This window comes from Aethalodelphis obliquidens, unplaced genomic scaffold (genome assembly GCF_003676395.1).
Source record: "Aethalodelphis obliquidens isolate GAN/ISIS:26980383/991018 unplaced genomic scaffold, ASM367639v1 scaffold20, whole genome shotgun sequence".
NCBI classification, from domain to species: domain Eukaryota; kingdom Metazoa; phylum Chordata; class Mammalia; order Artiodactyla; family Delphinidae; genus Aethalodelphis; species Aethalodelphis obliquidens.
In genome coordinates, this window is record NW_020837964.1 from 17,421,243 (window position 1) to 17,441,571 (window position 20,329).

The following is a 20,329-nucleotide window of genomic DNA, read 5'->3' on the forward strand; positions in this document are numbered from 1 at the left end:
GAGAGAGAGAGAGAGAGAGAGAGAGAGAGAGAGAGAGAGAGAGAGAAGGGCAGGCACCTATGAGAAGTGGCCCTATTCTGATGGGACAGAATCTGGGCCTCATTAACAAAGCTCTGAGCTGGTCCAGGTGGCTTATTATAACCATTCTGATGTCTTTTTTTAAAAAATAAATTTATTTATTTATTTATTATTTTTGGCTGTGTTGGGTCTTTGTTGCTGTGCGCGGGCTTTCACTAGTTGCAGTGAGCGGGGGCTACTCTTTGTTGTGGTGTGAGGGCTTCTCATTGTGGTGGCTTCTCTTGTTGTAGAGCACGGGCTCTAGGCACGCAGGCTTCAGTAGTTGTGGCACACGGGCTCAGCAGTTGTGGCTCGTGGGCTCTAGAGCGCAGGCTCAGTAGTTGTGGCACACGGGCTTAGTTGTTCCACGGCATGTGGGATCTTCCTGGTCCAGGGATCAAACCCGTGTCCCCTGCATTGGCAGGCGGATTCTTAACCACTGCGCCACCAGGGAAGTCCCCATCCTGATGTCTTGATTCAACTAAAATCCTTTTGGAGGACTATAAATCCATTATCCACCTCAATTTAGAGATAAGAAGTGGTAAGAAATTTTTTTTTTTGGCTGCGCCTCATGTCATGCACGGTATTAGTTCCCAGACCAGGGATCGAACCCACGCCCCCTGCAGTGGGAGCACAGACTCCTAACCACTGGACCACCAGGGAATTCCCAATGGTAAGAAATTTAATATACTAATTTTACTGACAGGGTAGTTATTAGAAATATTAAAAGACACACAACAGCAGCATTCAAGGACAATCATAGGACATCAAATATTGAAGTTTAAAAGAGAGGAAGAAACTACAGTTTTTGAGGTAATCAAGGGAAGGAGATAAACAGTCAGCACTCAGAAGTGGGTGCTTTGTGCTCTTTGTGTCGGGTACATCGTGGATTGATGGTGGGCAGAGCTGAAGATAAGGGAAGCAACCTCATGAGCCTGGACTCAGAATAATCTGAAAACATACATGAAGACTAACTGTCCAGTGGAATTGTGAATTATGTTTTAGTTTTTTTGGTTTGTTTGTTCATTAATTCATTATTCATATTAAAAAAAAATTCTCTGTTCTCATAAGGCAGCAGAGAAGACAGACAGGTAATCACAACTAATCTATACTGGGAAAAAAATGGTTTTGAGGACATATTATGTGTCAGACACTGTGTTAGGTGCAGGGAGATACAGAGCTGAACAAAAGATGAGAAGAAGTGAGAAAGAAAAGGAAATATGGATACAGCAGAATGAAGTAAGTGCTATAATAGAGAAATGGACAAAATACTGTGGGAGGATAGAGGAGGGGGAAGTAGATAAACTCTGGGGAATTGGAAAAGGCTTAATAGAGGTACTATTTCAGTTAGGTTTAATAAAAAGTACTTTGTTGGGTGTGTACTGTACACAATAATTAGTTATCATGAATTTTAACTCATCTAAAAATGAAAATAATAAACTTTCAGGGTTTTTCAGAAAAATTTATTACCAAGTAATATGCAAAACAGCCAACCTCATCTCTTCTCTAATTCCTCTCACCCCAAGACCTTCAATACCCACCCACAATCTGGGGTAGGGGTCAGGAACAAAGTGATGATCAGCGGTGGGGTGGGAGACAGCAGAGGAGCAAGGCCTATAAAACCACATAAAACCAGGAATCTCGAGTTTCCCACATGTACTCATCCAAGCTCAGGCATTCTAAACAAAGTTCACTGATGAGACCTTATATGATGAATAAGCTGCACTTGAAAATTCTGACTTCACCTTTAAGGTTTCAATTATTGTACCCATTAATTTTTTAAATAATAGCTTTATTGAACTGTATGGTATCACTTACATGTGGAATCTAAAACATACAACAAACTAGTGAATATAACAAAAAAAGAAGCAGACTCACAGATACAGAGAACAAACTAGTGGTCACCGAGGTGCGGGGGGGGCCCCAAGGGGGGGGGGGGGGGGGGCAGGCACAAACTACTGGGTGTAAGATGGGCCCAAGGATATACTGTCCAACATGGCGAATATAGCCAATATTTTGTAATAATTGTAAATGGAAAGTAACTTTTAAAATTGTATAAATTTTTTTGAAGTTAAAATAAACAGACTCTTGGGAGAGCATGGGGGAGGAAGACTGAGTGAGGCATTGAGGGGAACCCTAGAAATAGATGGAGGCAGAGGATGGAGGTTCAGAAGAGGAAGAGGAGGAGACAGAGGGAGACTGCAGGAGTTAAGCCCCGAGGAGGGCTATGTTCCACTTCGCTTGGAAGAAGACCCAGGAGGACCACGGGTGAGCTCACAGCGTACCCGAGGACTGTCAGAAATGAAGGGGCTGCTGCATGGTGACCCCCCGGACCTCACCGAAACCCAGGACAGATGACAACGGTCACTGTCACGCCTGACAGTTATTTCTCTGTTTGCTTCCTGACAAGCCTGTGACAACTTGAGGGTAGTGAGTAGCTAGTCTATTTAAAATGTTCATTAAACTGAATTCACTGAATTTTTTCCCTTTTCTCCCTCAAAATGTAGAATGTCACATGGTATTTTTTAAAAAAAGCTTTATTGACACATAATTCACATACCCTACAATTTACCCATTTCAAGTATAAAACTCAATGGTTTTTAGTGTATTCAGAGTCGTACACACTCATTTATTTTTAATACATAGTTTTGACTCCTTAATCGTATAAACGATTCTGGACGCAGTCTTCGCAGAGAGTCGCCGCAGTTTCCTGCTTCAACAGTGCTTGGACGGAACCCGGCGCTCGACCCCCCTCTCCCCCCCCACCCCGCTCTGGCCGGCCGCTCAGCGCCAGCCCTCGCCACCACCTCACTGCGCCCTCCGGCCGCCCCAAGGTCCCCGCCGCCGCCTCTCTTCCGCCGCCCGCCATGACGACCGCGTCCCCCTCGTAGGTGCGCCAGAACTACCACCAGGGCTCGGGAGCTGCCATCAGCCGCCAGATGGACCTGGAGCTCTACGTCTCCTAAGTCTACCTGTCCGTGTCATACTATTTTGACCGCGATGATGTGGCTTTGAAGAACTTTGCCAAATACTTTCTTCACCAGTCTCGTGAGGAGAGGGAACACGCTGAGAAACTGATGAAGCTGCAGAACCAACGGGGTGGTGGAATCTTCCTTCAGGATATCAAGAAACCAGACCGTGATGACTGGGAGAATGGGCTGAATGCAATGGAATGTGCGCTACACTTGGAAAAACGTGTGAATCCGTCACTACCGGCACTGCACAAACTGGCCACTGACAAAAATGATCCCCATTTGTGTGACTTCATTGAGACTCATTACCTGAATGAGAAGGTGAAATCCATTAAAGAATTGGGTGACCACGTAACCAACTTGCGCAAGATGGGGGCCCCCGAATCTGGCATGGCAGAGTATCCCTTTGACAAGCACACCCTGGGAAACAGTGATAATGAGAGCTAAGCCTTAGGCTGGCTTCCTGTAGCCACGGGGATGACTTCCCTGCATCAAGGTAGTGCATGCATGTTTGGGTTGCCTTTACCTTTTCTGTAAGTTGTACCGAAACATCTACAAGTTCTTTCCTTAGTACCATTCTTTCAAATAAAGTAATTTGGTACCCCCCCAAATAATAATAATATAAACTATTCTGTTTTTCATTTGAAAATCTAGAGTAGTGGTTCTCAACCCATTAAAGTTCCAAAAAACCTTTGGACGTTTTAATGCCCTAGCCTACTGAATTAAAGTCTATGGAGGAAGCAGAAACTAACACACCATTGTAAAGCAATTATATTCCAACAAAGATGTTAAAAAAAAATAAGATAAAATAAAATCTATGGAGGTAGACCTTAGGTATTGATATTATTAAAAAACTCTGCAGGCTATTTCACAGTGCAGTTGAGGTTGAGAACTACTGATCTAGAGCATTAATGCCTGTTTGGGGGGTACAATTCTAGATGATTAGGCTGACCTTATTTAATTGGGTAAATATAAGACACTGGGATTGGGAAAAGAGGGCCAATCTTTGGGCCCCAGCACAATCCATTATTTTCAGCCCTAGACTTCCCAGGAAATCCTCAAACTAAAATTCTAATATTTTTTCCAGCTTCTCAGTAATATTATATTATAAAATTCTTTATAATGACGGTTTTGGTGTATGGGACTAATCAATGGTTCATTAGGCAAAAAAATAAAAAATTGTTTTTCAGGTTATACAAGTATGATACAACTTTAATAATTCAAACAACATAAAAGTAGCCTGCAATTGCACCTGGTGTTAGGGATGGAGTAAAAGCCGGGGGTGTCTTTGGCACAAATTACTCAGGAATAAAAGGCAATGCCCACTTCAACAGCTAAGATATGGGTATACATCTCCACCCAATTCCTCCTCTCCTCCCTCTGTCCCTCTTCCTGGCTAAGACCAATCCCTCCACCTGTGTTTTGGATCCCATCCACTGGGATCCCAGAAACTGTCCAAGGTTGATTATTCCTTCTTCCTTTTGCATTTTCAACACTTCCCTCTAAGTCAGGTCCCTTCCATTAGCTTTTTTAGATGTTCAGGTCTCTCTCATTATTATAAGAAATGCCACTACTCAACTCTTTACCTTCTTCTTTCTACCACTCCCCTCCCCTCCTCTTCATAGCAAAACGTCTTAAAAGAGCTGTCTACACTCAGTTTATCCATGGTTCACCTTCCATTCAACCCTCAGCCCTCTGCAAGCTGCCAGTGCCATCCCTAAGCGTCTCTCTCCAAGGGCACCAATTATTTCCATGTACCTAAATCTGACCCATGTCTTTAGCTCTTGTCTTGATACTTGTAGGACTCATTGTTGGCTGTCTACCCAGATTTTATTTCTCCATTATTCCTTTACAGCCAAACTCCAATTTTATTCAGGTTTCTAGTCTCTCCTAATGTGTTTCAGGGAAGGACGACCTCAACTTCAAGGGAAGATAGCCTCTGGGCCAGTCAGAGCATAGCTTTCTCCTGGTGACTGCCATTGGTCCAGGGTGTGCATATGAACCTATGACTGGGAAGAGAAGACCCACCCCCCCCCCTTTATGCTTGCTCTCTCTCTTCTATCTAAAATACATTTCTTAAATGTTTAATCTAATTTTAGAGGGCCTTTTCTCTTAATTCCAGCCTAAACCATCCAACTGATACATTTAACCCTACTGGCTACTCCTCTCCTTGAAATCCTCTTCCTTAGGCTTCCATGACACTTACTGTCCTCACCTGCGCTGGTTTTCCTTCTACTGCTCTGGCTACTACTTCACAATCTGCTAAGTGGCAGGGACATTGGCTTTTTCAGACCATGGGGATATTGTTGAGTGTAATTACGTATATTAAAGATAACTTTCTTTAAGTAGTTCCCTAATGGTAAAAAATTTAATAAAGCTAAGAGGAAGAAAAGGCTCATTAACTAATAATAAATAATAATAAATCTCATTGTTACACCAAGATGAATACTGGTAAATACAATCTATGTTTTCTACTTTGTGTCTTTTAAAATGAGAGACTGCTGGTGATTACCAGTGTATCATGAAGAACAAAGACGCTAATGTTAGGACTTTCCTTGTGGTCCAGTGGTTAAGAATCCGCCTTCCAATGCAGGGGACACAGGTTCGATCCCTGGTGGGGGAACTAAGATCCCACATGCCGTGGGGCAACTAAGCCCCGGCGCTACAACTACTGAGCCCACACACTCTGGAGCCTGTGTGCCACAACTAGAGAGAAGCCTGCATGCTGCAATGAAAGATCCTGCATGCTGCAACTAAGACCCGATGCAGCTAAGAATTAATTAATTAATTAATTTTTAAAAAAGGACTCTAATGTCAAAGTAAGTCTATGCTGCAAGTCCTGTTTCTGCTGCTCTGGGGCCAGTTATTTGGTAGGGGGGCTTTGGGGGCTCCAATGTTTCCAGTAAGACCCTTTAGCGGCTGCAGAGCTGTGTCACCCTGGGCTCCTCTGGGCCTTCCAGAACAACCCAGAAGAGAGTGGGTTTTGCAGGGTGGGCTTTCAGTGGGCTGCCCAGGATGCTCTCAAAGAAAGGCTGAGGTAGCATTCTCTGTTACTGCATGGAAAAGCCAGCCCATCAAGTATAATTAGTGGGCTAATCACACTCAAGGGTTATAAAAGAAGAACATGATGCTGTGTTCCTTTCTTATAGCTATTTGGTCAAAGGCATGAAGCAGGTCTTATTTGCTTCTATTTCTCTCATCACAAAGCATAGCACTTTGTAGACAATTAAACACTAAGCATTTGTTGATTTAATGAATTAAGAGAAACTGATAATGTATACGTCCTCCAGGAGTTTAATCTGCCCGTAAGAATAAGTCATTTAGAGGAGGAAATGCAGGGGCTTAAGACACTGCATTTTGAAAGGATTCCAGTTCACGTTCCAGCCACACTAACCCAAATTCCTTTATCTTGAAAATGTAGGTAATAAAACTTGCCTTACAGAGTTGTGTGTTAGGGTTAGATGACACATGTATCTCATTTATGACTTATAACAACCCCAACATGTACTTATTATTCTTTTTGTTTCTGTTTTTCCTACTTCAAAGGAAGGGGCTACACCTACCTTATTTATTTTAGTATAGTCAGTAAAAGCAGAGTATATACTCAATCAATATTTGTTGAGTAAAGGAACAAAAAGGGGTTCAAGAGAATTTCTATGAAATTGAGAACAACATGGTTAAAGCAAACTTTTTTCATATATGCTAACACCACTCTAAATACTTTAAAATGCCCATTTTTCTTCTCTTGCACATTCTCTGCATATTTTTAATGCAACTCCTACCTATATCTTCTACTTCTTAGTCTTCATATCACCAAGCTACAGAAATATAAAGTATCTTCATGAAGTTCATGTATGATTTAAAAACTTGAAGAGCTTGGATAATTGTTATGATGAAATTAACCTTTTAAAAGCATACTTATTAAAGTTCAAATAACTACACACACTAAAGTGTATGTATTTTCCTATTTTCAATTCCTGTGGCAAATGGAAAATGGTTTTATGGAACTGAGGGTGTTAACTGCATTCTCTGCCTGGTCATCTTAAAGTTATATTTGCTAGAAGGAAAAAGTCCTTGTGTACCAGAAGGATTACTGATCAATTCTACTCTAAGTATAATCTAATAAAGGCTTAAAACTAAACACACATTATAAAGATAATGTATGGCATTCACTAGTCAAATTTTACAAGTAGTCACTGAAATTCTTCTAAATGCGTAAACTATAACCAAACACATAAGAGACAAAAAAAAAGCTCAACCGATTTCTTTTTGTCCACTTCCTGACTTTCTTTAGACCATAAACACCTGAATATGTAGTACGATGTGCCTCAAATATAGTTTTAAATAAACCTTTCTGAATCTCCCAATAGTTTAACAGAGGGTGATAACATGCATCTGAAGGACATGCTGGCTTATGTATGTATGTGTACATACATGTATGTGTACACTAAGCATATACATCACATGAAGACGTAACAGACTACGTGCCTACACGCATGAGTACATGCATGCACGCATGCACGCACACACACACACACAAACAAATTTTAAAGAAATTCTGGTTCTCATCAAAGCAGTTTACTTTCAGCCAGTTTACTATTTCTGGCACAGCTCTAAATATACAGTAAGTGATTCGTAAGTACATCAATTGATCTGAATTGTGGAAATGAAAGTATTACCAAGGTAATATTAAGATAGAGCTGTGAATGAGAACAAAAAAGTTCAAAGTTACCAAAAAATATGTTCTTTTGTCCATCTAAAAATATAAGGAACCAGTTGGTCCTTATTCTCCCTCTCATCAAGTCATCTGTATTTAAACAACTGTGAGCCAAGGACTGAATAGATTTTGGTTTCCTGTAGTATGAAGTTTAGCTGCCAGACACCAAAGAGACAACACGAAACTAAAAAGTGTTAAAAAGCCACGTTGCACTCTTTGTTTTGGGAAACATATCTCTCAGGATCCTTGAAGAAGGTTATGGTGACCCCATATGCCAGTGATGAGTGTGCTGGCCTGACCCCTGGGACTCCACACAGGAACACAGAGCATCCAGACTTTCCAACTGAGGACCTCCCCATCCCAGAAAGCACATTCTGCGGCCAAGACAAAAACCAGAGCCTCACAGTCCTTAATGTGGTGACCAACCACTCCATAGAGAAAATGGGTAGGAGACTGACAAGTGAGAAAGTGAGAAACCACACTGCTGATGTGGTGGCTTTGGTCAAAATCCAAGGTGGGATCTAGGCATTGGTGTCATTGCTTGAATCATCATTGTGGTTGTGAGGAAAATATAGAGTACGTCCTAAATAGTTGAAGAATTGTGCTACTTTGACAACATTGAAAAAGCTGTCCTTGTGCCAGTGTTAGAAGATGACCCATGGAAATGCTGCCCAGGCAGTTCTAAAGCCATGGAGATCCCTAACTTTCCAAAAGCAATGGAAAGGAATATAAATCAAAAGACATTCTGCTCTCAAAACATTTTCTCTTTTTGTATAAATTCTGTAAAACTAGGTTTATAAAACAAAATACGTAGAAAACAGGAGCAAAACTAAGTAAACCAACTTGCAATCAAGATATTCAAAGTAACTAAAACCATATTAGAAACTGTAACTGTGTCTTCATTTTGACTACTCTCTGTTCTTGTTAAAATGAAAAGCAATCTGGAAATATCTATACATAACCATATACACAAATATACATGTATGAAACCATACTTCCAAATTCATATAGACAAGCCACAAGAGGGCACTTCAACAATGGAAAGAGACCATGAGGCTTATTTCCTTTAGATGCTTATTTCAGTACCTACTGGGCAACACATTTTCAAACTTTGGAAGAGAGACTCCTATTCCAAATTCTCTTTACTTTTCTACAGCTATAAGCTTTGCCAGATGCTCATATTTTTAAGAGTGTCTATCCATGTTCCAAATCTTCTTAACTAGAGGGTCAATGCACCTAGTATTTAGTAAATGAGTACTTACACTATAAAGATTTAAATAATGAACAGTAAAACTACCATGTTGTACAGAGAGTGTTGTAAATGTGTTCAGAGCCATGTAAAAAGCTTATGAAAACTTTGCTACCGAAACAGAGAAACCCAGTTTCTTTCCATCGTGATCACTTTAAGGTGCCTTATTTCAGAATATTTTTAAGTCTGGCATACAGGATAATGGTTCTTACTTTAAAACAAAGTATAACAGTTCCATTTAATTACTATTAGAAATGAAATGCTAGGATCTGTACCTAGAGAGACTTCCTTGATCAGCTCAGCAGCAGCATGGCAACCCTGAACAAGTATCCGGGTCCAGGTCGATAGATCCCGATGCGTCTCCACCCGGAAGAGATGCATCTCAATGCCCTGCCGAGAGCCTGTCCTGGTAGCAAACGTAAGGTCAGATCCAAGTGAGGGTGATCGACATCCGGAGCCAGAATGAACCAACCTAGAACCACAAACAAAGATCAAAGGTAATTAATGCACTGTCAGAGGAAAATGTCAGCAATTTATGCTGATTAATAAGCAGAAATTATAAAAGCCATCAGCATTTTTTTTTTTTTTTGTGGTACGCGGGCCTCTCACTCTTGTGGCCTCTCCCGTTGTGGAGCACAGGCTCCGGACGCGCAGGCTCAGCGGCCATGGCTCACGGTCCTAGGCGCTCCGCGGCATGTGGGATCTTCCCGGACCGGGGCACGAACCCGTGTCCCCTGCATCGGCAGGCATACTCTCAACCACTGCTCCACCAGGGAAGCCCCATCAGCAGTTTTTAGATAAGTATATTTCAAAACAAGATTATAGTCTTTGAAGTAGATATCATTCTGTTTTCCCATAAAATGACCCCCTGGTGTCACAGGCAGAACACTAGGCTGGATGGCCCAAGGCACCAGTTTCCCATTAGCTTTTTTTATGCTCCCAAGAGGCCATGCGTATCAAAAAAAGATTCAATTTTGATTAAGGGCTTCCCTGGTGGCGCAGTGGTTGAGAGTCCGCCTGCCGATGCAGGGGACACAGGTTCGTGCCCCGGTCCGGGAAGATCCCACATGCTGCGGAGTGGCTGGGCCCGTGAGCCATGGCCGCTGAGCCTGTGCGTCCGGAGCCTGTGCTCCGCAACGAGAGACGCCACAACAGTGAGAGGCCCATGTACCGCAAAAAAAAAAAAAAGAATAAAGCTGAGTATATCATAAACTAACACATTGCAAATCAACTATACATCAATTAAAAAAAAAAGAATAAAGTGGCTATAAACATCTTTGTATAGGTTTTTTTTAAATATAATTTTTCAACTGCCTTGGGTAAACCAAGGAGTGGAATATCTGGGCTGTATGGTAAGAAAATGTTTGTAAGAGACCACCAAACTCTGTCAAACTGGCTGTACCATTTTGCATTCCCACCAGCATTGTATGAGAGTTCCTGTTGCTCCAAATCCTCGCCAGTGTTTGGTGTTGTCAGTGCACCGGATACTGGCTATTCTAATAAGTGTGTAGTAGTATCTCGTTGTTTTAATTTGCATTTCCCTGATGATATGTGATGTGAAACATATTTTCATATTCTTATTTGCGATTTGTATATTTTCTTTGGTGGGGCGTGTATTCATGTTGTCATTGGCCCATTTTTTAATGAAGTTGTTTGTTTTCATTCTTTTTTTTTTTCTTTGGCCTGTGCCGCGTGGCTTGCAGCATCTTAGTTCCCCGACCAGGGATCGAACCCATGCACCCTGCAGTGGAAACATGGAGTCCTAACCACTGGACGGCCAGGGAATTCCCAAGTTGTTTGTTTTCTTACTGTTGAGCTTCAATAGCTCTTTGTATTATTTTGGATAACAGTCATTTATCTGATGTGTCTTTTGTGAATATTTTTTCCTAGTCTGTGCTTTCTCTTCTAATTCTTTGACACTGTCTTTCACAGAACAGAAATTTTTAGTTTTAATGAAGTCCAGCTTATAATTATTTCTTTCATAAATCATGTCTTCGGTGTTGTATCTAAAAAAAGCCATTATAATACCCAAGGTCATCTAAGTTTTCTCCTGTTACCATCTAGGAGTTTTATAGTTTTGCAATTTACACTTAGGTCTATGATCCATTTTGAGTTAATTCTGGTGAAGGGCAAAATTTTTTTACATGTGGATATCTAGTTGTTCCAGCAGGATTCATTGAAAAAGACTGTATTTGTTCCATTGTAGCGCCTTTGCTCCTTTGTCAAAGATCAGTTGATGATATTTACAAAGGTCTATTTCTGAGCTCTCTATTCTGTTTCACTGATCTATATATTTGTCTGTTCTTTCATCAACACTACACTGTCTTGATTACTGCAGCTTTATAGTAAGTCTTGAAGTTGGGTAACATCAGTCCTCCAACTTTGTTCTCCAATTTTGTGTTTGTTCAATTTTGTGTTGTTCTTCAATTTTGTGTGTCTGGGTCTTTTGCCTCTCCATATAAACTTTAGAATCAGTTTGTCAATATCCATAAAATAACTTGCTAAAATTCTGACTGGGATTGCATTGAATCTATAGATCAATTTGGGAAAAACTGACGTCTTGAAAATATTGTCTTCCTATCCATGAACAATGAATATCTATTTATTTAGTTCTTCTTTGATTTTGTTCATCAGAGTTTTGGAGTTTTCCTCATATAGATCTTGAACACATTTTGTTAGATTTATATTTAAGTATTTCATTTTGGGGGGATGCTAATGTAAATGGCATTGTGTTTTTAATTTCAAATTCCACTTGCTCATTGTTAGTATATAGGAAAGCAATTGACTTTTGTCCACTGATCTTGTATCCTGCAACCATGCTATAAGAGCTTATTAGTTCCAGGAGTTTTTTACCAATTCTTTTCAATTTTCTACATAGCTGATCATGTCTTCTGAAAACAAAGATAGTTTTATGTCTTCCTTTTCAATCTGTATACCTTTAACTTCCTTTTCTTGCCTTACTGGATTAGCAAGGACTTCCAGTATGATGTTGAAAGGAGTGGCAAGAGGGGAACATCCTTGCCTTGGGCCTGATCTTAGTGGAAAAGCTTTGTGTTTCTCATCATTAAGTATGATGTTAGCTGTAGATTTTTTGTAGGTAGTCATTATCAAGTTGAGAATGTTCCCATTTATTCTTAGTTTACTGAAAGTTTTAATCATGAATGGGTGTTGCATTTTGTCAAATGCTTTTCCTGTATCTCCTGATACAAGATTTTTCTTCTTCAGTTTGTTGACGTGATGGGTTACACAAATTCATTTTCTTTTCTTTTCTTTTTTTTGTGGCAGGGTGGTCACACCATGCAGCATGTGGGATCTTATTCCCCTGATGAGTGATCGAACCCGTGCCCCCTGCAGTGGAAGTGTGGAGTCTTAACCACTGGACCACCAGGGAAGTCCCTACACAAATTGATTTTCAAATGTTGAACCAGCCTTGCGTATCGAAAATAAATCCCACTTGGTTGTGATGTATAATTCTTTTCATACTTTTTTGGATTAGATTTGATAGTATCGTTTTGAGGATTTTTACATCTATGCTCATGAGAGATATTGGTCTGTATTTTTCTTATAATGTCTTTTGCTGGTTTTGGTATTAGCATAATGCTAGTCTCATAGAATGAGTCAGGAAGTATTCCCTCTGCTTCAATTCTTTGAAAGAGACTGTAGGGAATTTCTTCCTTAAATGTTTGGTAGAATTCACCAGTGAACTCATCTGGGTCTGGTGCTTTCTGTTTTGGAAGACCTTACACTCTTCCCAAAAATTAACTCAAAATAGATCTTAGAGCTAAACGTAAAATGTAATAGTGTAAAGCTTCAAGAAGACATTTTAACAGAAAATCTAAGTAATCTAAAAAGATACAACACCAAAAGCATGATCCATAAAGGAAAAAAATGATTAAGTTGGACTTCATTAATTAAAAACATTTGCTCTTTGAAAAACACTGTTAAGAGAATGAAAAGACAAGTCACAAAGTAGAAGAAAATTTATGAAAACATATACCTGGTAAAGGACTGTATCCAAAATACACAAAGAACTTTTTTTTTTAAGAGATCACTTTTAAAAAAAATTAATTAATTAATTATATTTCTGGCTGCATTGGATCTTCGTTGCTGTGCACGTGGGCTTTCTCTAGTTGTGGTGAGTGGGGGCCACTCTTCGTTGCAGTGCGTGGGCTTCTCATTGTGAAGGCTTCTCTTGGTGCGCAGCACAAGCTCTAGGCATATGGGCTTCAGTAGTTGTGGCACAAGGGCTCAGTAGTCGTGGCTTGTGGGCTCTAGAGTGCAGGCTTAGTAGTTGTGGCGTACACGCTTAGTTGCTCCGCAGCATGTGGGATCTTCTCAGACCAGGGATCGAACCTGTGTCCCCTGCATTGGCAGGCAGATTCTTCACCACTGCACCACCACGGAAGTCCCGACAAAGAACTCTTAAAACTCTACTTGCCTATTCAATATTCGTTTTCTCATTCTTCCTTAGAAATAGAAAGCTGCCTTTATCCTGAATGACAACATGCACAGATAAAAGAGTATTTCCCAAACTTCTTTGAAGAAAGAGACGTCCAATGAATTGCAAGCTGTTAATGGGTAGGATTACCAGAAAAGCCCCACAACTGGAGAACAAGGCAGCAGGTATGTGCCCCTTCTGTCCTTTTCCTCTTCTTCCTCCTGCCTACAATTTGGATATTATGGCTAAAGCTTCCAGTAACCATCTTGAACCATGAGGCAACCTTGAAGGGTAGAAGCCTCTTGCTAAGGATGGCTGTTTTCTTTTACATAAGAAAGAAAAAAACACCTGTTTTATTATTTTATGTTACTTTTGCTACAGAGTTTGCTTCCTAGTGATCATAAATATGCAAATGATGTGTTAAATAGGCAGTCAGAATATAAGTCTGTAATTCTGTCTGGAGATATAAATTTGGGAGTTGTCAGTGTAAAAGAGATATTTCAAGCTATGGTATCAGATACAATCACCAGAGGGACAGGGTAGTTGACAGAGAAGAGATCTGAGCCCTGAAATAAGCCAATGTTTAGAAATCCAGGGGACTTCCCTGGCGGTCCAGTGGTTAAGACTCTGTGTTTCCAATGCAGGGGGCCCGAGGTTCAATCTCTGGTCAGGGAACTAAGATCCCTTTTTTTTCTTTTGGCATGGTGCGGGCCAAAAAAAAAAGAAAAGAAAAAAGAAATCTGTAAGATAAGTAGAGATCAACAAAGGGGAATAAGAAAGTGCGGACAGGGAGTTTAGTGGAGAACTGACAGAAGCAGGAGAAACCACTAAAAAAGTACAAAAAAAGGAGCTGCAAAAAATTTTTTTCAACTACTTTCAGTAATTATACTGTTGGTGATAATGTTGTAGTAGTAATAATAGTAGCACTATTCTGATATGTAATGTGGGATAAAGCAAATGAGCAATTATGGGATGTTCTAATGTGATCATCTCTGGTGTCCTTAAGATCTGCAATTCTGGATATGGGAAAAAGGAAAACCAGATGTAAGATAGAAGACGTTAAGTGATTACACTGTAGTCTCAAACTTGAAATGGAGTATCAGTGTGAACTCAACGATGTATTTTATGTTTAAAAAATATATATATGTATATATATACACTTACACATACTTCCTACCTCTGTCCATCAACAAAGGCCTATAAACAATAACTAATCCAATAGCAACAAATGTAGTTAGTGCCCAAATTGAACCTCCATCCCCTCAAAAAAAAAAAAAAAGTGAGGCTTCTTGGAAAATGTCAGATCTAGAGCAGAAAATACACAAGTTAAGTCCAGAGTATTGTATCATAATGGATAATATGGCAATTCTCAAACACTTTTATATAAAAGTCCTGTCAAAAAGGCTGAGAAGTCCACCTGAAGAGCTACCACTGGCTAAAGATAGGACCATTTTTGAGCATCAACAAGGACAAACTACAATGGATATTAAATTTATAATTTCACAATGATTTTTTTAAAAAAATTGACTGGTTCCTCAAAAAGTTAAAAATGTTACCATATGATCCAACAATCCCACTCCTAGGTATACACCAAGGAGAAATAAAAACATCTATTAGTATAAAAATTTGTTCACAAGTGTTCATAGCAGTATTATTCATAATAGCCAAAAAGTAGAAATAGTCCAAATGTCCATCAACTGATAAGTGGATAAACAAAATGTGGTACATCCATACAATGGAATATTATTCAGCCATAAAAAGAAAACTTTGGAACTACTTGGTTACAACTCTTGACTCCCATTCACTTAAAATATGATACTACTCTACTACATTAAAAAAAAAAAAAATGATGTGCCATCTTTTTACTTTAAAAAGTGAGTTCTAGGGACTTCCCTGGTTGCACAGTGGATAAGACTCCACACTCCCAATGCAGGGGGCCTGGGTTCAATCCCTGATCAGGGAACTAGATCCCACATGCATGCCACAACTAAGAGTTTGCATGCCACAACTAAGGAGCCCTCATGCCGCAACTAAGGAGCTGGTGAGCTGCAACTAAGGAGCCTGCCTGCTGCAACTAAGGAGCCCGCCTGCCCCAACTAAGGAGCCTGCCTGCCACAACTAAGGAGGCTGCCTGCCACAACTAAGACCCGGTGCAACCAAATAAATAAATAATTTTTTTTTTTTTTTTAAGTGAGGTCTAGGAACCCCCTGGCGATCCAGTGGTTAGGACTCAGCACTTTCACTGCTGTGGCGTGGGTTCAATCCCTGGTTGGGGAACTAAGATCCCACAGACTGCACAGGGTGGCCAAAAAAAAGTGAGTTCCAACTCATTTAGGGGGGGATAAGTAATAATGCCCCTTGAAATACTTTTAGATGTAAGAAAATGAGAGATTGAGCTAAGCATTTTAGGGAGAAGATTCAAATCAAGTATGGGACAGCAATGAAAAAAAGTAGAGAAGAGAAAAAACATTGGGAAACATAAGCAAGAAAGACCCTTAGAGTTTCTATCATATGTCATACATATTCTTCCCCATGAGATGTTCATGAGAACAGGGTTTCAAGATCAAAGCTAAGAAATGTGACATTCATGAACTAAAAACTATTTTCAGATAAAAGGGAAAGAACAGAGCTTCATGTGCCACTCATTCCTCATTGCTTGCAATACCGCCTTAACCATCCCCACCCCGCCCACCCCCACCCAGTCCATGGAAAAATGTCTTCCACAAAACCAGTCCCTGGTGCCAAAAAGGTTGGGGACCACCGGTTTAAAACATATTTTAAAAATCCCTTCAACTAACAGTGAAAAACTTGCAACAAAGAAAATCTTAATCCCAGATGGCTTTGCTAATGAATTCTACCAAATATTTAAAGAAGAATCAATGCCAATTCTTTATAAAGTCTTCCAAAAAAATAGAAGAGGTGGGAATACCTCCCAACTCTTTCTATGAGGCCAATCCTCATCAAATTATTAGCAAATTGAATCCAGCATGACCAAATAAGATTTATCTCAGAAGTGCAAGGTTGGTTTAATATCCAAAAATCGATATTGTAATTGATCTACAAATTAATTTGATTTAAAAAATTATTTTTAAATTGACTGATAAATTGATAAGTAAAACCATATAAATAGACTAAAGGACAGAACCCACATGATCACTGTAATAGACATGGAAAAAACATTTTAACAAATCCAAAACCTTTCCAGGATGAAAATAGAAGGGAACTTCCTCACCTGGATATCAGTTTATCTATTAAAAAAACCCCACAGCTAACATCATACTTAATGGTAAAAGATTCAATGTTTTCCCCCTAAGAACAGGAAAAAGACAAGGATGCCTGCTTACGCTACTTCTATTAAAAATTGTACTGCGAAAAAAAAAAAAAAAAAAAAAAAAAAATTGTACTGCGGACGTCCCTGGTGGTGCAGTGGATAAGAATTTGCCTGCCAATGCAGGGAAACATGTTCGAGCCCTGGTCCAGGAAGATCCCACATGCCGCGGAGCAACTAAGCCTGTGTGCCACAACTACTGAGCTTGTGCTCTAGAGCCCACGAGCCACAACTACTGAGGCCTGTGCGCCTCAAGTCTGTGCTCGGCAGTAAGAGAAGCCACTGCAATGAGAAGCACGCGCATCGCAACAGAGAGTAGCTCCCACTCGCTGCAACTAGAGAAAGCCCGTGAGCAGCAACTAAGACCCAATACAGCCAAAAATAAATTGAAAAAAAAATTGTACTGGAGGGAATTCTGTGGCGGTCCACTGGTTAGGACTCAGCACTTTCACTGCTGTGGCCTGGGTTCAATCCCTGGTTGGGGAACTAAGATCCTGCAAGCTGCACAGTACAGTCAAAACGATACATACAGGGCTTCCCTGGTGACGCAGTGGTTGAGAGTCCACCTGCCAATGCAGGGGACACGGGTTTGTGCCCCAGTCTGGGAAGATCCCACATGCTGCGGAGCAGCTGAGCCTGTGAGCCATGGCCGCTGAGCCTGCGCGTCCGGAGCCTGTGCTCCACAACGGGAGAGGCCACAACAGTGAGAGGCCCGCGTACCGCAAAAAAAAAAAAAAAAGCTACATAAATAAATAAATAAATATTTTACTGGCAAGTCTGGCCAGAGCAATTAGGCAAGAAAATGAAATAAAAGGCACCTAGAATGGAAAGGAAGTGGTAAAAACTATCCCTTGTTTGCAGATGACATGATCTTGTACATAGAAAGTCCTAAGGAATCTACTAAAAACCTATTAGAATAATAAACAAGTTGAGCAAGATTGTAGGATATAAGATCAAGATATAAAAATCAGTGTATTGATGGAATACACTAGCAATGAACAATCCAAAAAGAAAATTAAGAAAATTCATTTACAATAGCATTAAAATTTAATACTACTTAAGAATAAATTTAGTGAAAGAAGTATAAAACTTGTATTCTGGAAACTAAAAAACATTGCTGAAAGAAATAAAAGAAAACCTAAATAAATAAAAAGATATCCTGTATCATGGATCGGAAGACAATATTTTTAAGATGGCAATACTCCCTAGATTGATCTACAGAGTCAATGAAATGCCTATCAGAATTTCATCTTTTTTTGTTTGTTTGTTTGCAGAAATTGACAAACTGACCCTAAAATCCATAGGTAAATGCCAGGGATTCTGAATTGCCAAAATAATCTTGAAAAAGAACAAAGTTAGAGGACTCACACTTCTGATTTCAAAACTTACCACTAAACTATAAAATTGAGAGTCCAGAAATAAACCCTCACATTTATGATCAACTGATTTTTGACAAGGATGTCAAGGGACTTCAATGGAGAAAGAAGTCTTTTCAATAAATGGTACTGTGATAATTGGATTTTCATATGCAAAAGAATAAAGTTTGACCACTACTTCACACCATATACAAAAACTGACTTCATTTATATAAAAGAATGAAATGTAGAGCTAAAACTATAAAACTTTCAGAAGAGAACATAGAATTAAGTCTTTGTGACATTGGATTAGGGAAAGCCTTCTTAGATATAACACAAAAAATGCAAGCGATATAAGGCTGATAAATTGGACTTCATCAAAATTAAAAACTTCTGTGCTTCAGATGACACTATCAAGAAAGTGAAAAGAGGGACTTCCCTGGTGGTGCAGTGGTTAAAAATCCTCCTGCCAGTGCAGGGGACATGGGTTTGAGCCCTGGTCCGGGAAGATCCCACATGCTGCGGAGCAACTAAGCCCGAGCTCCACAACTGCTGAGCCTGCGCTCTAGAGCCCGTGAGCCACAACTACTGAGCCTACGTGCCACAACTACTGAGTCCACGTGCCACAACTACTGAAGCCTGCTCGCCTAGAGCTCATGCTCCGCTACAAGAGAAGCCACCGCAATGAGAAGCCCATGCACCGCTCACCACAACTAGAGAAAGTCCACGCACAGCAATGAAGACCCAACATAGCCAAAAAAACAAAAAAACCATATCTTCACACAAAAAGTTGTACCTGAGTGTTATAGCAGCATTATTCATAACAGTCTAGTCAAAAAAGTGGAAATAACTCAAATGGCCATCAACTGATGAATGTGCTATATCCATACAATGGAATATCATTAAGCCTTGAAAAGGAATGAAGTTGTGACACGTGCTCCAACGTGGATAAACCTTGAAAACATTACACAAAGTGAAAGAAGTCACACATAAAGGGCTATGTAACATGATTCCACATATATGCAATGTTCAGAATAGGCCAAATCTACAGAGCCAGAAAGTAGATTTGTGGTTGCTTAGGCCTGGGGGAGGGGAAAATGAAGAGTGACTACTAACCGGTAAGGAGTTTCTTTTTGGGGTGATGAAAGTGTCCTAATATTGATTGTAACTCTTTGAACATATTAAAAACCATTAAACTTTCTACTTTAAATGGGTGAACTGTATGGTATGTGACTTATATCACAATAAAGCTGCTAAAAAAGTAACAGTGAAGTATACATATGGAAAGAAGAGGAGAAAGCAGTTCTCTTTAAAGTCATTAAACTATTCAACACTTTGTTTCATGACAACCACTTAATATAGTTTAATTTATTCACTTCTTCCAAAAATATTTTCCCTATTTTTAACAAGTTCGAAGTAGATCAGTATAACAGAACACACTACCTCACTATAAGGAATCACTCAGCAGATAATGTTTTCCACATAGGATTTTTAAAAACTTGGATGAGAAATGTATACCAAAGATAAATAAATAAAATGGCTTCTTCTTAGCTTCATTGTAGGCTGTATACCTGTAATATTTTTCTACAAATTTGCTGGTTCCTTCCTTTACTCCTCTAGCAGTAACCTGAGCAGATGACATCTAAGAGTAAATGGATGCTCCTTCACATTTCCTTTCATTGCCAGAGAGTCACTACTGGTTCAGATAAAAGACAAGCCTGTGTCTCTCAAGGAAAAGGCAGTTTCTTCTAATCTACCAACTGGTTTAGCCAAGTTAATTACTATAGTTCTCAACCCTGGCTCTACACTAGAATCACCTGCTGCACAGCTTTTAAATATTACTGATGTCTGGCTCCCATCCTCAAACATTCAGATTTAACTGGTCTAGGATGGGGCCCAGTCAACCTTATTTTACTATAAGTTCTCCAGATGATTCAAATGTGTAGCCACAGTTAAGAAGCACAAAACTAATGGTTTGCCAACTTTTTGGTCTTCAACAAAGGAGGACCCTTTGTTGAGGACACTTCAACACTCTTAAAAACTGAGGGGGCTTCCCTGGTGGTACAGTGGTTAGGAATCCTCCTGCCAATGCAGGAGACACGGGTTCAAACCCTGGTCTGGGAAGATCCCACATGCCGCGGAGCAACTAAGTCCGTGCACCACAACTACTGAGCCTGTGCTCTAGAGCCCGCAAGTCACAACTGCAGAGCCCA

At 40.0% G+C, this 20,329-nt stretch overlaps 1 protein-coding gene and 1 pseudogene across 4 annotated transcripts in view; one reads left to right on the forward strand and one right to left on the reverse strand.

Annotated features, from left to right (window-relative positions):
• SNTB2 (syntrophin beta 2) overlaps positions 1 to 20,329 on the reverse strand; it is a 102,217-nt gene that overhangs the window by 11,031 nt on the left and 70,857 nt on the right. For all 4 annotated transcript variants that reach the window (XR_003435444.1, XR_003435445.1, XM_027119444.1 and 1 more), the window contains exon 5: positions 9,271 to 9,467. Coding sequence is in view for 2 of the 4 variants with exons in the window: in XM_027119444.1 (XP_026975245.1) it covers positions 9,271 to 9,467 (197 nt within the window). In the remaining 2 variants the exon portion in view is untranslated. The remainder of the gene's footprint in view (positions 1 to 9,270; positions 9,468 to 20,329) is intronic.
• On the forward strand, positions 2,925 to 3,483 carry LOC113627143 (ferritin heavy chain pseudogene; annotated as a pseudogene).